Below are 17,302 nucleotides of genomic sequence, written 5' to 3' on the forward strand. Positions count from 1 at the left end.
GGAGCCACAACCCAGCCTTTATTTTTTATTTTGAGATAGGGTCTCACTAAGTTGCTTAGGCTGACCTTGAACTTGTGATCCTCCTGCCTCAGGCTCTCATTACAGGAATGTGCCAGTGCTCCTGGCCTGTCCCCTGCTTTTTTGAGGGAAGACAAGTATGCTTATGGCCAAGACATAGAAACTATTATGAACCATCAGCCAGCTCCATTTCTTAGTAACTAGCCTTGTTACATGTCTTATTTATTTTTAAGGACTGCTTGAAGAGATCTCTTCAGTCCTACCATGGTTGAGGTGGTGGTACTGATGCTGAATGCTCTGAGCTTTTTGTGGGAGAAGCTGCTCCCACAAAAGAAGGAAGGGTTGTCTTGGTTAAATGGGGAGAGGTGAGGACAGACAATCAGCAGATGTTGCTATTACCTGTAGTTGAAGATGACAAAGCTGTGGAAATTTTCTCTAATCTCCTCATGTGGTTCAAAACACCAATCAAAACACAAACATTAATTAGAAGAGAATAAGTAACTAATGGTTGGGTCACATTTTTACGTCAAGATTTAATGAAAGCCAAGTTCTGGTGGCTATTGTCTAGTGGATTTCCAAATTTGTTTTGAATGTATATTTATAAAAGTATGGAAAAATACAGACCACATGCACCCACCATCCCTATTTTAAGGTTTTTTGTTTTTTTTCCTTGTTTTTTTAATGATGGGGATGACCCAGGGCCTCCCGCATGCTGAGGTTAGGCTGTATTGCAGAGCTGCACTCTCAGCATTAAGGTTTTTAACATCCAGGAAGTAAATTGGTCAAGGAGCTCATTTAGGAAGTAAGCATTGGCACTTTGTGCTTTGAATTTTGCTGGTACTCAATTTTAGGTGTTGGAAAATAGTGTATTTTGATAAAAAAAAAAAGCCATTAGACAGATGATCATATCTAGAACTGATTATTTGAAAAGTCATTGGCATCTTAGAATTTAAAAAAACCCCTTTTTATTCCTTTCAGTTTTGTTTTGTTGTGTTTGTTTCTTATAATTTTTTTTATATTTGTTTTGTTTTTTCCTTATCATTCTTTTTGTTTCCTTTTTGTTCATTTGCTTCTATACCATGTAACTCTGTGTGTTAGGCTAGTAGCATTGCCAGAGAGCTCCAGGGAAAAGAGCTAAAGGTTACTAACCTTGAGGAAAATTTGAGTGAAGTCAGTCAAGTGAAAGAGGCTTTGGAAAAAGAACTGCATATTTTGGTAAGTACCTATTGGGAACCTGATTCTCAGGATTTCTGGCCATTTTCTAATCTTGTTGTTGTTTTTTAAATCTCCATAAAGAGAAAGATTAAGCTATTTCTTTTCTCCTTCAAAATGCCTATTTAAATTGAGTGTATTGGCTATTGGCTGATAAATATCTTGAGGGGAACTGGATTAAACAAACCGGCAGTAATGGTAGGTATACTTTTCTTTTTCTCTTGCCTTTGGTAAAGCACTGCTTTGGAACGTTACTCACTGTTTAGCTTTGCTGAACCTGGAGCCCTTCCTAGTTGCAAACCCAGCACTTTAGGTTTCTTTGCTGGTGAGGCTATGTCTTGTGCTGTGCCTTCACCTCCTGCTTTGTGACCTTGCTGGGCAGCAGCAGCCCAGCTATTCTGGTCTTCAGTGCCCTCCACTGGTTACAACTTGCTGTATTCAACCTTAGGTAATTACTGTCTTTTTCATATTTCCTCTTAATTCCAGATTTTGAAACAGATTTTTTTTAACCTTTTCTCAATTTTTTCCCCTCCTACTTTGCCTTCTACACCAAAAAACCTGATCTTAATCAAAGCTGGTAATGGTGAATAGGGGCTGTGGTACTCATGTGTCATGGAAGAGGAAAGTCATAAACCTATGAAGAAACTAGACAAGAGAAATGGTAGCTACTCAGAGTCTGTTGTTCCAGCTCTTCCACAACCTACCTTCCTGTTCCCCACTTGCTATACTTCTCAGCTAACCACAGTGGTAAACAAAAAAGTATATGATTTGATTTTTTTTTTCCTTTTTTTCTTTTTGGTTACTATGGATTGAAGTCAGGGTATTTTAACATTGACACATCAAGCCCTTTTTATTTTGAAAAAGTGTCTTGCTAAATTGCTGAGACTATACTCAAACTTGGAATCCTCCTGCTTCAGCTTCCTGAGTTGCTGGGATTACAGGTGTGCACCACTGCGCCTGGCTATGATTTCTTATCTAAATGTTACAGATTTCTACTTTTTTTTTTTTGAGTACCAGGGATTGAACTCAGGGGCACTCAACCACTGAGTCACACCCAGCTATTTTTTGTATTTTATTTAGAGACAGGGTCTCTCTGAGTTGCTTAGTTCCTGGAGGTTGCTGAGGCTGTTTTGAACTTGCAATCCTCTGCCTCAGCCTCTTGAGCTGCTGGGATCACATGTGTGTACCTGCATGCCCGGCTCTACTTTTTTATGATAATTATACAGCCATACTTTTCAATGGTGGCTACTATGCACATAAAATTAAATGAATTAAAAATAAAATTGAAATTTAATTCTACTCTTATACCAGCTACATTTTCAGTGCTCAGTAGCTGCATGTGGCTAAAGGCCAAAGAGCAGTTGAGAACATTTTCACCATCATACAAAGTTCTGTTGGACAGTTCTGGCATATAATTTTTTAGCTATATTTTGTGAAGAAGTTGACTTGGGAATCACCCTTTTGTGATTTGGTATCCTTTAAGAAAATGTTTTGAGTTCCCCATTTCTCTGTCCCCTTCCTACACTTTCAGGATGCCTTGGTTTTTTCCTAAATCAGAGTATCCCTCTATTTGCTCTTTGGAGAATACAAGCCACCTCAAATCTGGCTTTGGGAATAACACAAACCAGCATTCTAAGGGTTTTGATGGACTTTGGTTTGTATGTCCATCTTTTAGTAATCTTAGTTAGAAATATTCATTTAAACATTCTCTGGGGTAATCAGTTCAAAATTAATCTCAGGACAGCCAAGATAGTGGTTTTATCTTGGCTTGTTGTCATGTGTAGAAAAGGAAACCTTGAACAAATTTCTGAGACTGATCTAGAATCAAGATGTTAGACCTGAATCTAGTTAAATTTCTCAGGTTATTCTCAGAAATAAAGAAATCCAGAACTTTTTACTGTCTCAAGCAGCCTTCTGAACAGAAAGTTGTTATTTGAGTGTAAGCAATGTGACAAAGCATGCGCAGGCACCACATGTGTTTGCCTATGTGTACATCTACGTAAGTGGATAAGTTCCTACCCTTGGTACAGGGATACACAGACACTGCGCATGCACGGGTGACACATGCCTCACTTACTTGTATGTATACATGCACTTGTGCACGGTACACCTTTGGCAGTAATTGGTACTTGTATGTTTTAATGAAACAAAACCCGCAACACAATGTAGACAGTATTGTGGTTGTAACTGATACCTTTTATCATTTGAAATCTCTTCTGATTATCTGTTTTTTTTTTTTTTTATTATTAAGAAAGAAAAATTTGCTGATGCTTCGGAGGAGGCAGCCTCTGTCCAGAGAAGTATGCAAGGTATGTTTCATGACAATATGATCAGGTCACCTTAGGGCACGTCACACTGCCCCACTGGAGCTGGCCGCTCAGTACACCTTTTCCACAGTCTAACCTCATTGTCCAGGCATTGCCAAGCGCGCAGGAATACGCTATTCTATTGGCTTCCCCAATTTCACACTCCCAAGTAATTCTTTTTTTCTTTTGGCTTAAGGCTTAGTCCGTAATACAATGTAAGTATTCCTGGGAAAAGTATTACCTTGTTTGAGGTTTAGTCATTGATAGCTTAATTGAGTTTTATTTGGAAGGAAGAAAGAGATATGGGAAGAGGCTCCGGAGCCTGCCTGAGACGCACATGTTGGAGGGAGAGAGCCACGCTTCTTCCGCAGCGTTCTGAGGGGATGCCTGGAGGTGGCGCAGCGGTTCGGGAGGGTGAGGCAGGATGGTTGCGAGTTCAAAGCCAGCCTCAGCAAAGCGAGATGCTAAGCAACTCAGTGAGACCCTCTCTCTAAATAAAATACAAAATAGGGCTAGGGAATGCGGTTCAGTGGTCGAGTGCCACTGAGTTCAATCCCCAGTACCTGCCTCCCCCCCCCCCCACTAATCCCTCCAAACAAACAAACAAAAAACCTAAGGGGACATTTCAGCATTCCTGGGCTGTCAGATCTCACAGGCATAGGATTGATTGGCTTGTAAGACAGTCAAGCTCTAGATAGCCTATTAAATATGAAATATAGTAAACTTTTAACTTTATTCTAAATAGAAACTGTAAATAAATTGCACCAAAAGGAAGAGGAGTTTAACATGCTGTCTTCTGAATTGGAGAAGTTAAGAGAAAATTTATCAGGTAAGAAACCTCTGGTTACTAAGCAGTAAATACAGTAGGTTTCCAAGGATTCGAGATGGCTGTCATGTGCCTCAGTGACATATCTGCTGTTGAGGCATGACCTCTTTCCTGCGTGGTGGTATAATGGGTGGATACTTGTTTGCCATCTGTGACCCCAACAAGTCCTCTGCTCTGTCCTCAAAAGAGCCCAGATCCACCACTCCCATCACTCCCATGGCCAGCCTTGACCCCAGCCCAAATTGTCTTTAACTGCTGACCACTTGCTCCTTGTTAGTGCCTTGCCTCAACTTGTGGTTCCCAATGCAGCAGCCGGAGAGTGAGCCTTTGAGTGCGAAGTCAGGTCCCATCACCTCTGTCTTGGAGACCTTCAGGCAGCTCCCATCTTGCTCACTAAGAGCTGTGGTCCTTACCCCAGGCAGGTCCATTCCTCACGGTCTCGCCCTGGACTCCTCTACCCCTCGCTCCTTCCACCCTGGCCACCTGAGCCTTTGCTGATATTGGACCCAGCAGACATGTTCCTGCCTCTGAGTCTTTTGCACTTGACTTTCCTTCTTCCTTCATTTTGGTCTTTACTTAAATGTTCCCATCTCAGAGAGGCTTTATCTAGAATTTTAACCTTCCCAGCTCCATTCTCTGCTTTTAGTTTTCCCCTTAGCATTTATCTCTATTACATTATTATTTTCTTTATCTTGTTTAATGACTGTCATCTTTGCTGGAATGTGACTTTCTTGAGGGTGGGGCTTGCAGTATACAGTCACCCTCAGAACAAGGATGTACTCAGTAAATCTTGCTGTTAACAAGCAGTGCTATTTTTTTTTTTCTATATATGTTTAGATATGGAGGTGAAATTTAGAGAACGAGATGAAAAAGAAGAGCAGTTGATAAAGGCAAAGGAAAAATTGGAAAATGACATTGCCGAAATAATGAAGATGTCAGGAGATAATTCTTCTCAGCTGACGAAAATGAATGATGAATTACGTCTGAAAGAAAGGTCTGTATGAACATGAAGAGAATGAGTGCCCGCTTTAGGTTACACTTTGCAGCAGGGTCTATACACGGAGGGACCACAGGGTTAGAATTGCTGTGTTTTAAGATTTGTGTGTCCTATTCTTTTTTTCCTTCCCTGTGTGTGTGGGGGGCGGGGGGGCGGGAGTGTGTGGTGTGGGGGGGTTGAATCCAGAGCCTTGCTAGGTGAGTGCTCTCCCACTGAGCTACACCCATAGACCTTTGTTCCTTTCTGTTACAACCTCAGTTTGTCCTGAATCAACTGTTTTTTTTAATTTTTACTATGGGTTTTACCTATATCACTTGTCAGAGAGGATGGAGTTAAGGAATACAATATTATTTATAGACTTTTTGGTTATTTGCAAAGAAATGGCAATAACATTTTTTACAGGCAGTTAAAGGTATTTTTAACTTCAAAGTAATGATAGGTAACACTTAGTGAAGAGTATACTTTGTGCCATGCACTATATTGACAGCTCATATGGAGTGCATTTTCTAATTCTCATAGTAACCTGATGAGGTGGGTATAGTATTCTTTTTTTTTTTTTTCCCCTTTCAATGCTAAGGATGAAACCCAGGGCCTCACACTTGCTTAACAAGTAATCTACCTCTGAGATGAGCTATCTCCCTTTTTATTTTTTAAGACAGGGTCTCACTAGGTTGCCCAGACTGGCTTTGAACTTGTGATCCTCCTGCTTCAGCCTCCCAAGTAGCTGGAATACAGGCCTACACTACTTGTTATTAACTATCTTATTATTCCTATTTTTTTTTTTTGAGATAAATTGATAGCTTTGATATTTGGGTATTTCTGTGTCTTTTTTTTTTCTAAAGAGAGAGACAGAGAATTTTAATATTTATTTTTTAATTATCGGCGGTCACAACATCTTTGTTTGTATGTGGTGCTGAGGATCCAACCCTGGCCGCACGCATGCCAGGCGAGCGCGCTACCGCTTGAGCCACATCCCCAGCCCTATTATTCCTATTTTAAAGAAAGAGAAACTGGGAAACCCAGACTTCCTGGGGTTGAGTAACTTGCCTGTGGTTTCAGATTTGGCTACCTGGACCCCTGTTGCTCTTGCTACATGGTACTTTCTCAGTCTTGAGGCTTAATGTCTGTTCTTGTCTTTGTTATGAGGTTCTTATTGCTTTGTTTTTTTTTTTTTTTTCCTACATAGGCTCTCAAAAATTTTTTATTTATTTTTTTTAGAGAGAGAGAGAATATTTTAATATTTATGTTTTAGTTTTTCGACGGACACAACATCTTTGTTTGTATGTGGTGCTGAGGAATGAACCCGGGCCGCATGCATGCCAGGCGAGCGCGCTACCGCTTGAGCCACATCCCCAGCTCTCAAAATGTTTTTTATACAGCAGAAACTTCTCGACAGTATTTTTGAACCATTAGAATTCTACTTCTCAAAGTGTTACGACTTGGAAAATGACAGGTACACCATCCATTCACCCCCACACACTTCAGAGGTAGTGGTAGTTGGTGACCAGGCCTGCTGTGATGGAGGTAAGCTACACAGGTGTTATACAGGTAGAATCGAGAGGTGCCTACATGTTGCTTCCTGTGTTCTATGATTCATTCAGTAGCCCGTCTTCCTGGAAATGTCCATGCTTTCCAGCCACACAGTTCTCTTTAAGCAAGTTCTCTTTAAGCCACATCCTTTTCCAGCCACACAGTTCTCTTTAAGCAAGAAATTCCAAGCTTTTTATTGCCGTTTTTGCATTCTTCCCAAGAGGTATTTTAACGAGTTTTTGGTAATCTAGTCTGCTGAAAAAATTCATTTTCTTTAACATGTTTATTTTTCACTATGATCTAAACATAAAATAATCTTCACATTGTGGTAGTTGTCACTCTAAATAAAATATTTAGAACTATCATAGTTGTTAAAATTATTTAAGCAGGTGATTTTTTTTAATTTGCCTAGTTCAGGTATTAATTACTCATAAATTTTATAATCATTATATAATTGTTATTAATAGTATACTTTTAATGTAATTCTTTTTTTTAAAAGAAAGAGTGAGAGAGGAGAGAGAGAGAGAGAGAGAGAGAGAGAGAATTTTTAATATTTATTTTTTAGTTCTCGGAGGACACAACATCTTTGTTGGTATGTGGTTCTGAGGATCGAACCCAGGCTGCACGCATGCCAGGCGAGCGCGCTACCGCCTGAGCCACATCCCCAGCCCTTTTAATGTAATTCTTAAATTTAAAACATTCTTATGACCTGGCACCTTGTATTAAAACTTTTTTCCAGATGTGTGGAAGAATTACAGCTAAAACTTTCAAAGGCCAATGAAAATGCGAGTTTTCTTCAGAAAAGTATTGGGGAAATAACTCTTAAAGCCGAACAGAGCCAGCAGGAAGCAGCCAGAAAGCACAAGGAAGAAAAGAAAGAATTGGAGGAAAAATTGTTGGACCTGGTAAGGAGAGAGCAAGTGGGACTATTGGCTGGCACAGAGGACAGGGTGATCCTGATTGGGCCAGATGACTCATTCCTTCCCTCGGGGTCTCTGCAGGAAAAGAAGGTGGAAATGAGCCACAACCAGTGTCAGGATCTGAAATCCAGGTATGAAAAGGCCAGTTCTGAGACGAAAACAAAGCATGAAGAAATCCTGCAGAACCTACAGAAGGTGCTGCTGGCCACGGAGGAGAAGCTGAAGGCTGCCCAGGAGGAGAACAGAGGCCTGATGCAGGAGATGGAGGACCTGAAAGTACAGGCTGACAAAGCCAAAGTAGGTCCTTGGGGTGTGCTGTCGTGGCGTTACAGCTCGCTCGAGTTCTGCACCAAGGCTGCAGTTGCTTTGAAAGCAGTGGCAGACTCGAAGCTTGAGCTGAACTTCACAAATGTTAACCTCTCTGGACGGCAGGGTGGTGGATTGCATTTCAGGTCACTTCAAGCTTTTTGTACCAGGTACTCTTCCTTCTCAGGATGGAGATGGCTGCAGGTCTTTCCCCTGGATGTATTATGTAGCCATCACCACCCGCTTTGGTGCTTGTTCCTAGCTGGCACAAAGCATCCCATGCTGCCGGAGCTGTCTACCTGCTTGTAGTAGTTTCCCTGGTGTGGGAAAAGTGTCTTCCTCTCCTCTTGGCTGAGCCTGCTGCCACCCTGCACTGGGGTTAGGAGAGGCAAGCTGCCGAAAAGCAGAAGGCAGAGCAAGGCCACACATGAGCCAGCAGTTAGAAATGGAGAGAGCCTTCTTGGACAAACAGAGCTGTTGCGGGAAGAACTAGAACTCTGGATGCCTGGCACAGGGCACACACCTCTAATCCCAGCTACTTGGGAGGCTGAGGCAGGAGGATCAAAATTTCAAAGCCAGCTTTAGCAACTTAGATTTGGTCTCAAAATGAAATTTAAAAAAGGGACTGGAGATGTAGCTAAGTAATAATAGAGCACTTGCCTAACGTGTGAGACCTGGGTTCAATTCAGGTTTAATTAACCAAAAAAAATTTTTTTTTTTTTAACCAGAAAAGGGCGAATTCCAAGAGGGCTATCAACAAGGAAGCTGGGTTCAAGGGCAGTGAGGAAACATCCTCTTAGTGAACAGAGTAGAACTTGATATATTGAATTTCAGTTTATGGTGTTCAGGTTGCCTCTCTGCCCCAATATTTTCTTTGACGCTGGTAACTTAACTTCCTACTACAATTGAACTTTTTTATTGCTCAAAGAAAAGTAAATACTTATCTTTGTGTGTTTTTAAAGTATTAGAGAAATGTTTATGTAGGAGTTTAGTAGAAATAAATTAAAAAATAACTCGAGACAAATCCTATGGAAAACTTCCTGCTGATTAAGGTCGTATGACATAGTGCGTGTCAAACGTAAGAGGCAGCAGCTTCCCTCTGCCTGTGCTGGCTATAAGGCTCCCTCTTCTCCGTAACTCTCCAGTTTTATGAGCCATTTAGCAATGGTTATGGCTCCCCATCTTTTGTTTGTGTGGTTCCTTTATTTTAAATATTTTTTAAAATATTTTTTTAGTTGTAGATGGACACAATGCCTTTATTTTATTTATTTTTATGTGGTGCTGAGGATCGAACCCAGGCCTCACATATGCTAGGCAAGTGCTCTGTCACTGAGCCATAGCCCCAGCCCTGTGCAGTTCCCTTGATCTGGACTCGACTTCGAGTTTTTTAGTGTTTCCTTTAACATGTGGTAGTCTGACCATACCACAGCATTTTTTTTTTAATATTTTTTTAAAATTTTTGTTGTATTCATTGTGGTCAAATTATCTTATAAATCAATATATTTTTAAAAATCTACTCAATCACCATAGCCTAGAAGTTGTTCTGTGTTTAATAAATTACTGGGGCTACTCACTACCACACTCAGCCCAGTGACTGTCATTTTGGCGAAGTCATGCAGTTAGGTTGAAAAGCAGCAGTTTATTTTCCCTTGCTGTCGTCCTCTCCCTTGTATTTGGTTAATATATACTCATTTTTTGTATATTTAAATTTTTTTCTATAAATCCTTTCTATAATAGCAGTAATTAGATAATTGGAATGGCAAGAGAGAATCTTATGCCCTGATGCCAAAATCAAGCTACTCTTTTTATTTTCTAGGGAGTTATCAGGTTGTTTCAAAGAAAATCAACGAGTAGATTTATAAGCATGTTGCAAAGCTAACTTTGCTTTGTATCATCCCTTTATGGGCTATTTCTCTGGTTTCTTCCCCTTATTCACATAGTTTCTATTAAGTTTATGGTAGAAAATTTTTTACCATGTAGGCTACATTAAGTTATTTGGGCTTGCATTTGTCTGCTTGATTTCATTTTTGTTTCCATTCTTTCCATCTTCTGTTTCTGTAGTCGCTAACTTATTTGTTAACATCAGCCAAAAAAGAAATTGAACTAATATCAGAAGAGCTGAGGGGTCTGAAATCAGAGAAGCAGCTTCTTGCTCAGGAGGGGAATGCTTTAAAGTTAGAAAAAGGTTCGCTTTTATCAAAGCTTGTAGAAGTGGAGGCCAAAATGACTTTGCTTCAGGAAGACCAGCAGAAACTGTGGTCAGTAAATGAAACTCTTAATTTAGAGAAGGAGAAAGTCTTAGAAGAAAAACAAGATGTTGAAAAGCTTTACCAGCAGGAACATCTCCATAAAGAATCTTTGGCTGTTGAGAGAGAGAAATTGCTTAAAGAAATCAATGTTGCACAGGAAGAACTCTTAAAGATACATAGGGAGAATGACTCTTTGCAAGCTTCCAAGGCAGGTGTGCAGGTGCTCATTGATGAGCTCCGGTTCCTCAAAGATACCATGACAGCTGAGTCGGAAAAGGCGAGGGCAGAAAAAAACCACCTGGAGGATCAGATCAAGAAGCTTACTGCAGAAAATCTCCTCTTAGTAAAAGATAAGGATGACATGATTCAGAAGCTTCAGAGCGCTTATGAGGAGCTAGTCAAGGATCAGAAAGCTTTGGTCCAGGAGATTGAAGAGCTCACATCAGAGAAGAAGTCAGTGGTAGAGAAGAAGTCAAGTCTTGATAATGCATGCCTGGTCCTGAAAACAGAACGAGATGACCTCCTCCAGAGAAACAGAGACCTACAATTTGAGAAGGATGTGCTGCGTCAGGGTCAGGAAAAGCTGAATGCCAACTTGGAGGCTGCCCTCCAGGTCAAGCAGCTGCTCAGCACAGAGGCTGGGACGCTGCGCACGCAGCTGGACTGTGCCAGCAAAGCACTGAGAAAGGCTGAGCTGGAGACAAGGCAACTTCAGGCCACCAACACAAGCCTCACAAAGCTCCTGGAGGAGATTAAGACCAGTCGAGCGATCACAGACTCTGAGTGCATCCAGCTTCTCCACGAGAAAGAGACTTTGGCAGCCTCTGAAAGGAAACTCCTGGCCGAGAAGGAGGAACTTCTAAGTGAAAATAGGAATATCGCTGAAAAATTCAGCAAGCGCTCGGAAGAAGCCACCCATGTTGAGAAGAGCCTGAATGAGAAGATCACATACCTAACTTCTGAGAAAGAGATGGCTTGTCAGAAAATAACTAAGCTTAAAAAGCAGCAGGAGAGTCTCTTGCAAGAAAAGTCAGCCCTGGAAGTGCGAAATGGAGATTTACTTGCAGAGAGAGAAAGTTCCATCAAAGCCATAGGAGACCTTAAAAGGAAGTATGATCAAGAAGCTGCAAACAAAAGGATAATTGTGCATGAGAAGATGAAACTACTCAGCAGTGTTGATGCTCTGAAAAAAGAACTTCTAGAGAGAAAAAGGGAAAACCAAGAACTGGTGACCAGTAAGTGTGACCTTTCTTTGATGCTGGAAGAGGCTCAAAATGCCAAAGAGAATCTTGAAAAAGAACACACCAATATGATGCAAGCAAAGGAGAATCTGAACGCTGAGCTTAAGACTTGTTGCTGTGAAAAGAACATTTTGCTGAGGGATGGCTTGAACCTGCAAGAAGAATGTCAGAAGTTAAACAAGACGATCCATGAAATGCAGCAGTCCTTAATGCTGGAAAAAGAGGCCAGAGTGAAGGAAAACGAGTCATCCTTATATGAAAACAATCAACTCCATGGGAGAATGGTGCTCCTGCAGCAGGAGGTGGAGGAGTTAAGAGTGTGTACTGAACAGCTCCAGTCTGAGAAATTCACACTAATCCAAGAAAAGACTAAATCGGAGCAAAAGGTGGTAGAGATCATTAAAGAAAAGGAACTCTTGAGTGTGGAAACAGCTCAGCTCGCTGCCAACATAGAGACCCTGAAAAGCGATTTTGCTACCTTGTCTAAGTCCAAGTTGGAACTGCAGGAGCTGCACAGCTGCCTCTCCAAGATCCTGGGTGACCTCCGGCTGAACCATGAAGTGACTGTGGCTGAGAGAGCCCAAGTGATACAAGACAACAAGAACCTTCTGGCTGAGAAAAGAGAGCTGATGCTTAGAAAGGATGAGATCCTGAAGGAGAAGGAAAAGCTGGAAGAAAGCTACTTCATTCTCCAGAAGGAGATTAGCCAGCTGGCCCAAACCAATAGCCACATTTCAGCCAACCTCCTAGAATCTCAGAGTGAAAACCGTACTTTGAGGAAAGACAGGAGCAAGCTTACCCTTAAAATTAGAGAGCTTGAGACTCTTCATTCATTTACGGTAAAGTGAGAGGTTCAAGTATCAAGATCTCAGACTCCTTACTAACCCTGTGCATTAACATTTGTGGCTTAGTTGATTTTTCTTTATTGTTACTTATGCACATCCACCTCATTAAATGGGTTGCTTTTATGTTTCCAGTTGTTCGTTACGGTCTGCAAGGGCATTTATTTATTAAATGCCTGAGTGCAGACGTCTTACCCCATTTGGGAAGAAGTTGCAAACTGTGAATAAAAAGGATTTATTTATTTATTTTAAAAAGAGAGAGAGAGAGAGAATTTTTTTTAATATTTATTTTTTAGTTCTCGGTGGACACAACATCTTTGTTGGTATGTGGTGCTGAGGATCGAACCCGGGCCGCACGCATGCCAGGCAAGCGCGCTACCGCTTGAGCCACATCCCCAGCCCGGATTTATTTTTTAACTTAAGGGGAAACTTTTTGAAAAAACTGTGATTTTTAGAGTCTTAAGAACAATAATAGACTGGGCACAGTGGCACACACATGTAATCCTATCAACTCCAGAGCCTGAGGCAGGAGGATCATAAGCTTGAGACCAGCCTCAGTGACTTAGCAAGGCCCTATTTCAAATCAAAAAATAAAAAGGCTAGGGATGTAGCTCAGTGGATTCAGTGGATTCAGTCCCCAGTACCAGGGGAGAAAAAATAGGCAATGATAGAATGGGCATATATTAAACTATAGTATCTGCTGTTTGGCTCTTAACTGTTTCATTGGGTCTGTCCATTGGAGTTGAATGATTTCATTGACCAAGGATGGGGCAGGTATAATGTGGAATGCCCATGAAATTCATTAGACTAAATGAGAATGTAAGTAAGTGCCTAGAAAGCTTTTAATTTATTTTTATGATTATTTTTATATTAGGCAGCTAAGAATTTACCTCCATTTGCATACATCTGTTTTTATTCACAGTCATAATATAAATTCATTATCCATAGTTTCTCTCATAGACTTTTCCATTAAATGCTTCTCATGAAACACTTCAGTTTTATGTTATAAATGCCCAAATAATTTTTATCTTGTATGGAAGCTTCCCAGCCTAAATTGAGTGATTTCAAAAGCTCCAAATTTGAAATAGCAAAAATAGTGTTTTCTGTTTTTGGGGGTTTTGTTTTTTGTTATTGTTGTGGTTGCTGGGTTTGGTGGCACACACATCTGTAATCCCAGTGACTTGGGAGGCTAAGGCAGGAAGATGACAAGTTCAGCCTCAGCAATTTAACAAGACCCTAAGCAACTCAGCGAGACTGTCTCAAAATGAAATGGACTGGGAATGTGACTCCTGGGTCAATCCTCAGTAACCAAAAAAAAAAAAAAAAGTTTTTAACTTAGAACAGTAAATGTAATTAGGAGAAATTCAGTTTTCTAGGGTTGTCATTCTTTACAGTCACTAAATAGCCTCTTAAATGTAGGTCAGAATGAGGAAGGTGTGATAGTCAGTGTAACTAGGAACTGTCCCTGGAATGTGGAGATTGAGAGGAATCCAGAAACATGGAAATGGTGTAAATGTCAACTTACTGAGGTGTGGCAGGGAAGGGTCTGACTTTGCTTCGGAGTGAAGGCCCTCTGCTTTCATGCTGGGTGGGGGCTGTCTCTAGGCGGTGTGTCTCCTCAGCCACATAACACTCAGCTGCCAGTGCAGCCTTCCTCACATTATCTTCTTGTGTTCAGGCTGCTCGGACTGCGGAAGATGCCATGCAGATAATGGAGCAGATGACCAAGGAGAAGTCCGAGACGCTGGCCTCCCTGGAGGACACCAGGCAAACAAACGCAAAACTGCAGAGCGAAGTAATCAGACTTAAATGGCTTACTGACCTCACGGGACACCTGATCCTAACTCAGGATTGGGTGTTTTTTGGAAGCATGGCCTTCCAGAGGTTTGATCCCTGGAAGGTACACTCGAGGTTTGATGGAGTGTACACCAGGGCCATAAGGATGTTTGATAAAGTGTATCACTTTATTACTTATTTAGTAGGATGAACCTTTAAAAATTGAGGGGAAAAATGTGGTTTTTGGTTAATTACTTAGGGATAGCACTGGAGAGAGAGAAGGCTGATGACATTCCCTACTTTCAGATTCTTTTTTTTTTTTTTTTTTTTGGTGTGTGCTGGGGATTGAACCCAGTTCCTTGTGCATGTGAGGCAAGCCCTCTACCAACTGAGCTATACTGCCAGCCACTAGATTCTTTATATTATGTCATATGCATTTTTTCTCCTCAATTCTCTCCCACTAAATTCCATTTTGCAGCCCCAAATTTAATGTAGGCCTTTTGTTGGCCAAGTTTAGTGCTGATTTGCTTTTTTTTTTTTTTTAGTATTTATTTATTCATTTATTTGTTTTTTTTAATTGGTTATTCAAAACATTACAAAACTCTTGACATATCATATTTCATACATTCGATTCAAGTGGGTTATGAACTCCCATTTTTACCCCAAATACAGATTGCAGAATCACATCAATTATACATCCACATTTCTGATTTGCTTTTGTGTCAACTTTTAGTCATTTCTGAAGCTGAGACAAATTTGTGGTGTCAAGATATTTTGATTTTTATCCACAAGTAGCATTTCTCCTTGGCCCTTCTTTGATTCCCCTATTCCCACCCTTCTATCTTATACCAACCCATTCTTTCCTTGGAAAGCTGTTGTCTAAATATCTAGAGGACTGATTCACTAAAATGAGTGTGTGAAAGTCTGTACAACTCCAGATGCTTCTTAAAGTTACAGGCAGGTAAGATACTAAACCAAAAGAGCAAGAGAAGGGAATGAGCCAGGTGTTGTGGTGTATGAATATAATCCAAGCTACTTGGGAGACTGAGGCAGGAGGATCATAAGTCTGTGTCAGCCTGGGCAATTAGACCCTGTTGCTTAGTGGTATAGCACTTGCCTAGCATGTGTCAGGCCCTGGGTTCTATCCCCAGCACCTCAAAATAAAATAAATCACAGATGATAATCTGAATTAGAAGCTAGAGTATTTGAGAAGATTTGGGGGAATGTTTCTAGTCATTGAAGATGGACTCAGGGAAAATTGTGTCCTCCCATGGATTCTTCTCCCTGGATATACCTGTGGTAGCCAGATTACAAGACTGGACAAACCATTTCTTGTGACTTTTTTCCTTGTTCTGGAAATCTAGAATGTTAGAAAGTATTTAAAGGAAGGTACGGTTTTTGAAACTGGCAAGACATAGGGCCGGGAGTGTTACTCAGTGGTAGAGCATTTGGCTGGCAGCACAAGGCCCTGGGTTTGATCCCCAGCATTGCAAAAACAAAAACTAGCAAGACACTTTCCGGGATTTTTGGCAGGTGACATGGCAAAAGGAGCCTGACAGTTCTCTTTGACTATGGGAAACAGAACACAAGGAAAGAGCCAGCGTGGCCCATCCTTTTTTTTTTTTTTTTTTCCCCCACAATGCCTTTATTTTTATGTGGTGCTGAGGATCGAACCCGGGTCACACTGTGCTAGGCGAGCTCTCTACCGCTGAGCCACAATCCCAGCTGGTGTGGCCCATCCTTGCTGGTTCTCCCATCAGGGGTCCAGATCCAGGACCAGTCACATCCCCTCTGTTCCCTGACATACCTGGCTCTCCACCAGAGCTAAGGTTCTAAGCTGGCTGTGAGTGCTGTGGGCAGTGGTGGGGCTGAGGGGTGAGAGTGCCCGCAGTCTTCCTGTATGCCTGGTCCCCTTTCAGGTTGAGGTTCAGGTTGATGACTAATTTTTTTCCAATCTATATATATTTTTTTCAAATAAATGCTTTTGTAACAAGGACTGTGTAAATTTGGTACTGAAATTAGACTATGTCATGTCATATGTTACTATTCTGTGGGGGAAGAAAAGGAATTTCATTTCAGTACAAGGAATAACCCTTGCTGATGTTGATGTGCTTTACAATTTCTTTCTTGTTTTTTAAAAATGAATCATACTTGAATAGTATGCTCAGTAATAATTACTGAGAATTGTGCACAAGATGAAGGAAAACTTTTGTTTTAATTTATGTAGCAAATCGGTTTGACATTTTGGCCAGGTGTACACAAAATGGTTGGACTCAATGTAAGGAGGATTGCAGTTTATAATAGACTCATCATTTGTGATTTTTTAAATTGTAGATGGACACAATGTCTTTGTTTTATTTATTTATTTTAATGTGGTATTTTAATCCAGTGCCTCACACGTGCGAGGCAAGCGCTCAACCACTGAGCTACAACCCCAGTCCCATTTGTGATTTCTTTACCCCTGTGACACTTTTTTTTTTGTAAGTGAATATTTTCATCCATTTTTAAAAATATGCATTTTCATTAATAATTTGTCTATCCAACCATACCATTGGAAAATGAAAATATTTCACAAGACTTTTTCTTTTGGTCTTTAAGTTGGACACGCTTAAAGAAAACAACTTGAAAAATGTGGAAGAGCTGAACAAATCAAAAGAACTTCTGACTGTAGAGAATCAAAAAATGGAAGAGTTCAGGAAAGAAATGTAAGTTAATCTCCTTGAGAAAAATCACATAACTTATTTTAAATTGCAAAAGTGAAAATAGTTATTTAGAAAATATTTGAAAAGCACATAAAGCAAAAATAGATACGCCCTTCTGTATCCCAAATACTATTTCACCCCCAGAGGCCACCTCAGTAACCAGGGGTAAGTCAGAACGACAGTTACATTAAAGGATCACAGGGGACCATGTGCTGCCTGATGAGTTAAGATGTTTTAGATTCAAATGTGACTTTGTAAAGCCAAAAAACCCAAGTAGAATCAGACATTTAGAGTAGTCTGCTTACGTGACAGCCAGTCTTAATGGAAGCATCAGATCCTTTATTTAGAAATCCCGCAAGATTTTTCTATAGAAAATA

The 17,302-nt window shown here is 40.7% G+C and overlaps 1 protein-coding gene across 13 annotated transcripts in view; it reads left to right on the forward strand.

The window, feature by feature from the left end:
* Positions 1 to 17,302, forward strand: part of Clip1 (CAP-Gly domain containing linker protein 1) — a 113,546-nt gene that overhangs the window by 64,081 nt on the left and 32,163 nt on the right. For all 13 annotated transcript variants that reach the window (XM_077796093.1, XM_077796092.1, XM_077796098.1 and 10 more), the window contains 8 exons: positions 1,117 to 1,233; positions 3,482 to 3,539; positions 4,282 to 4,365; positions 5,200 to 5,356; positions 7,629 to 7,794; positions 7,891 to 8,106; positions 14,126 to 14,242; positions 16,822 to 16,928. In XM_077796093.1, coding sequence (XP_077652219.1) covers positions 1,117 to 1,233; positions 3,482 to 3,539; positions 4,282 to 4,365; positions 5,200 to 5,356; positions 7,629 to 7,794; positions 7,891 to 8,106; positions 14,126 to 14,242; positions 16,822 to 16,928 — 1,022 coding nt within the window. The remainder of the gene's footprint in view (positions 1 to 1,116; positions 1,234 to 3,481; positions 3,540 to 4,281; positions 4,366 to 5,199; positions 5,357 to 7,628; positions 7,795 to 7,890; positions 8,107 to 14,125; positions 14,243 to 16,821; positions 16,929 to 17,302) is intronic.

Source organism: Urocitellus parryii, chromosome 3 (assembly GCF_045843805.1).
Source record: "Urocitellus parryii isolate mUroPar1 chromosome 3, mUroPar1.hap1, whole genome shotgun sequence".
Taxonomy (NCBI): Eukaryota; Metazoa; Chordata; class Mammalia; order Rodentia; family Sciuridae; genus Urocitellus; species Urocitellus parryii.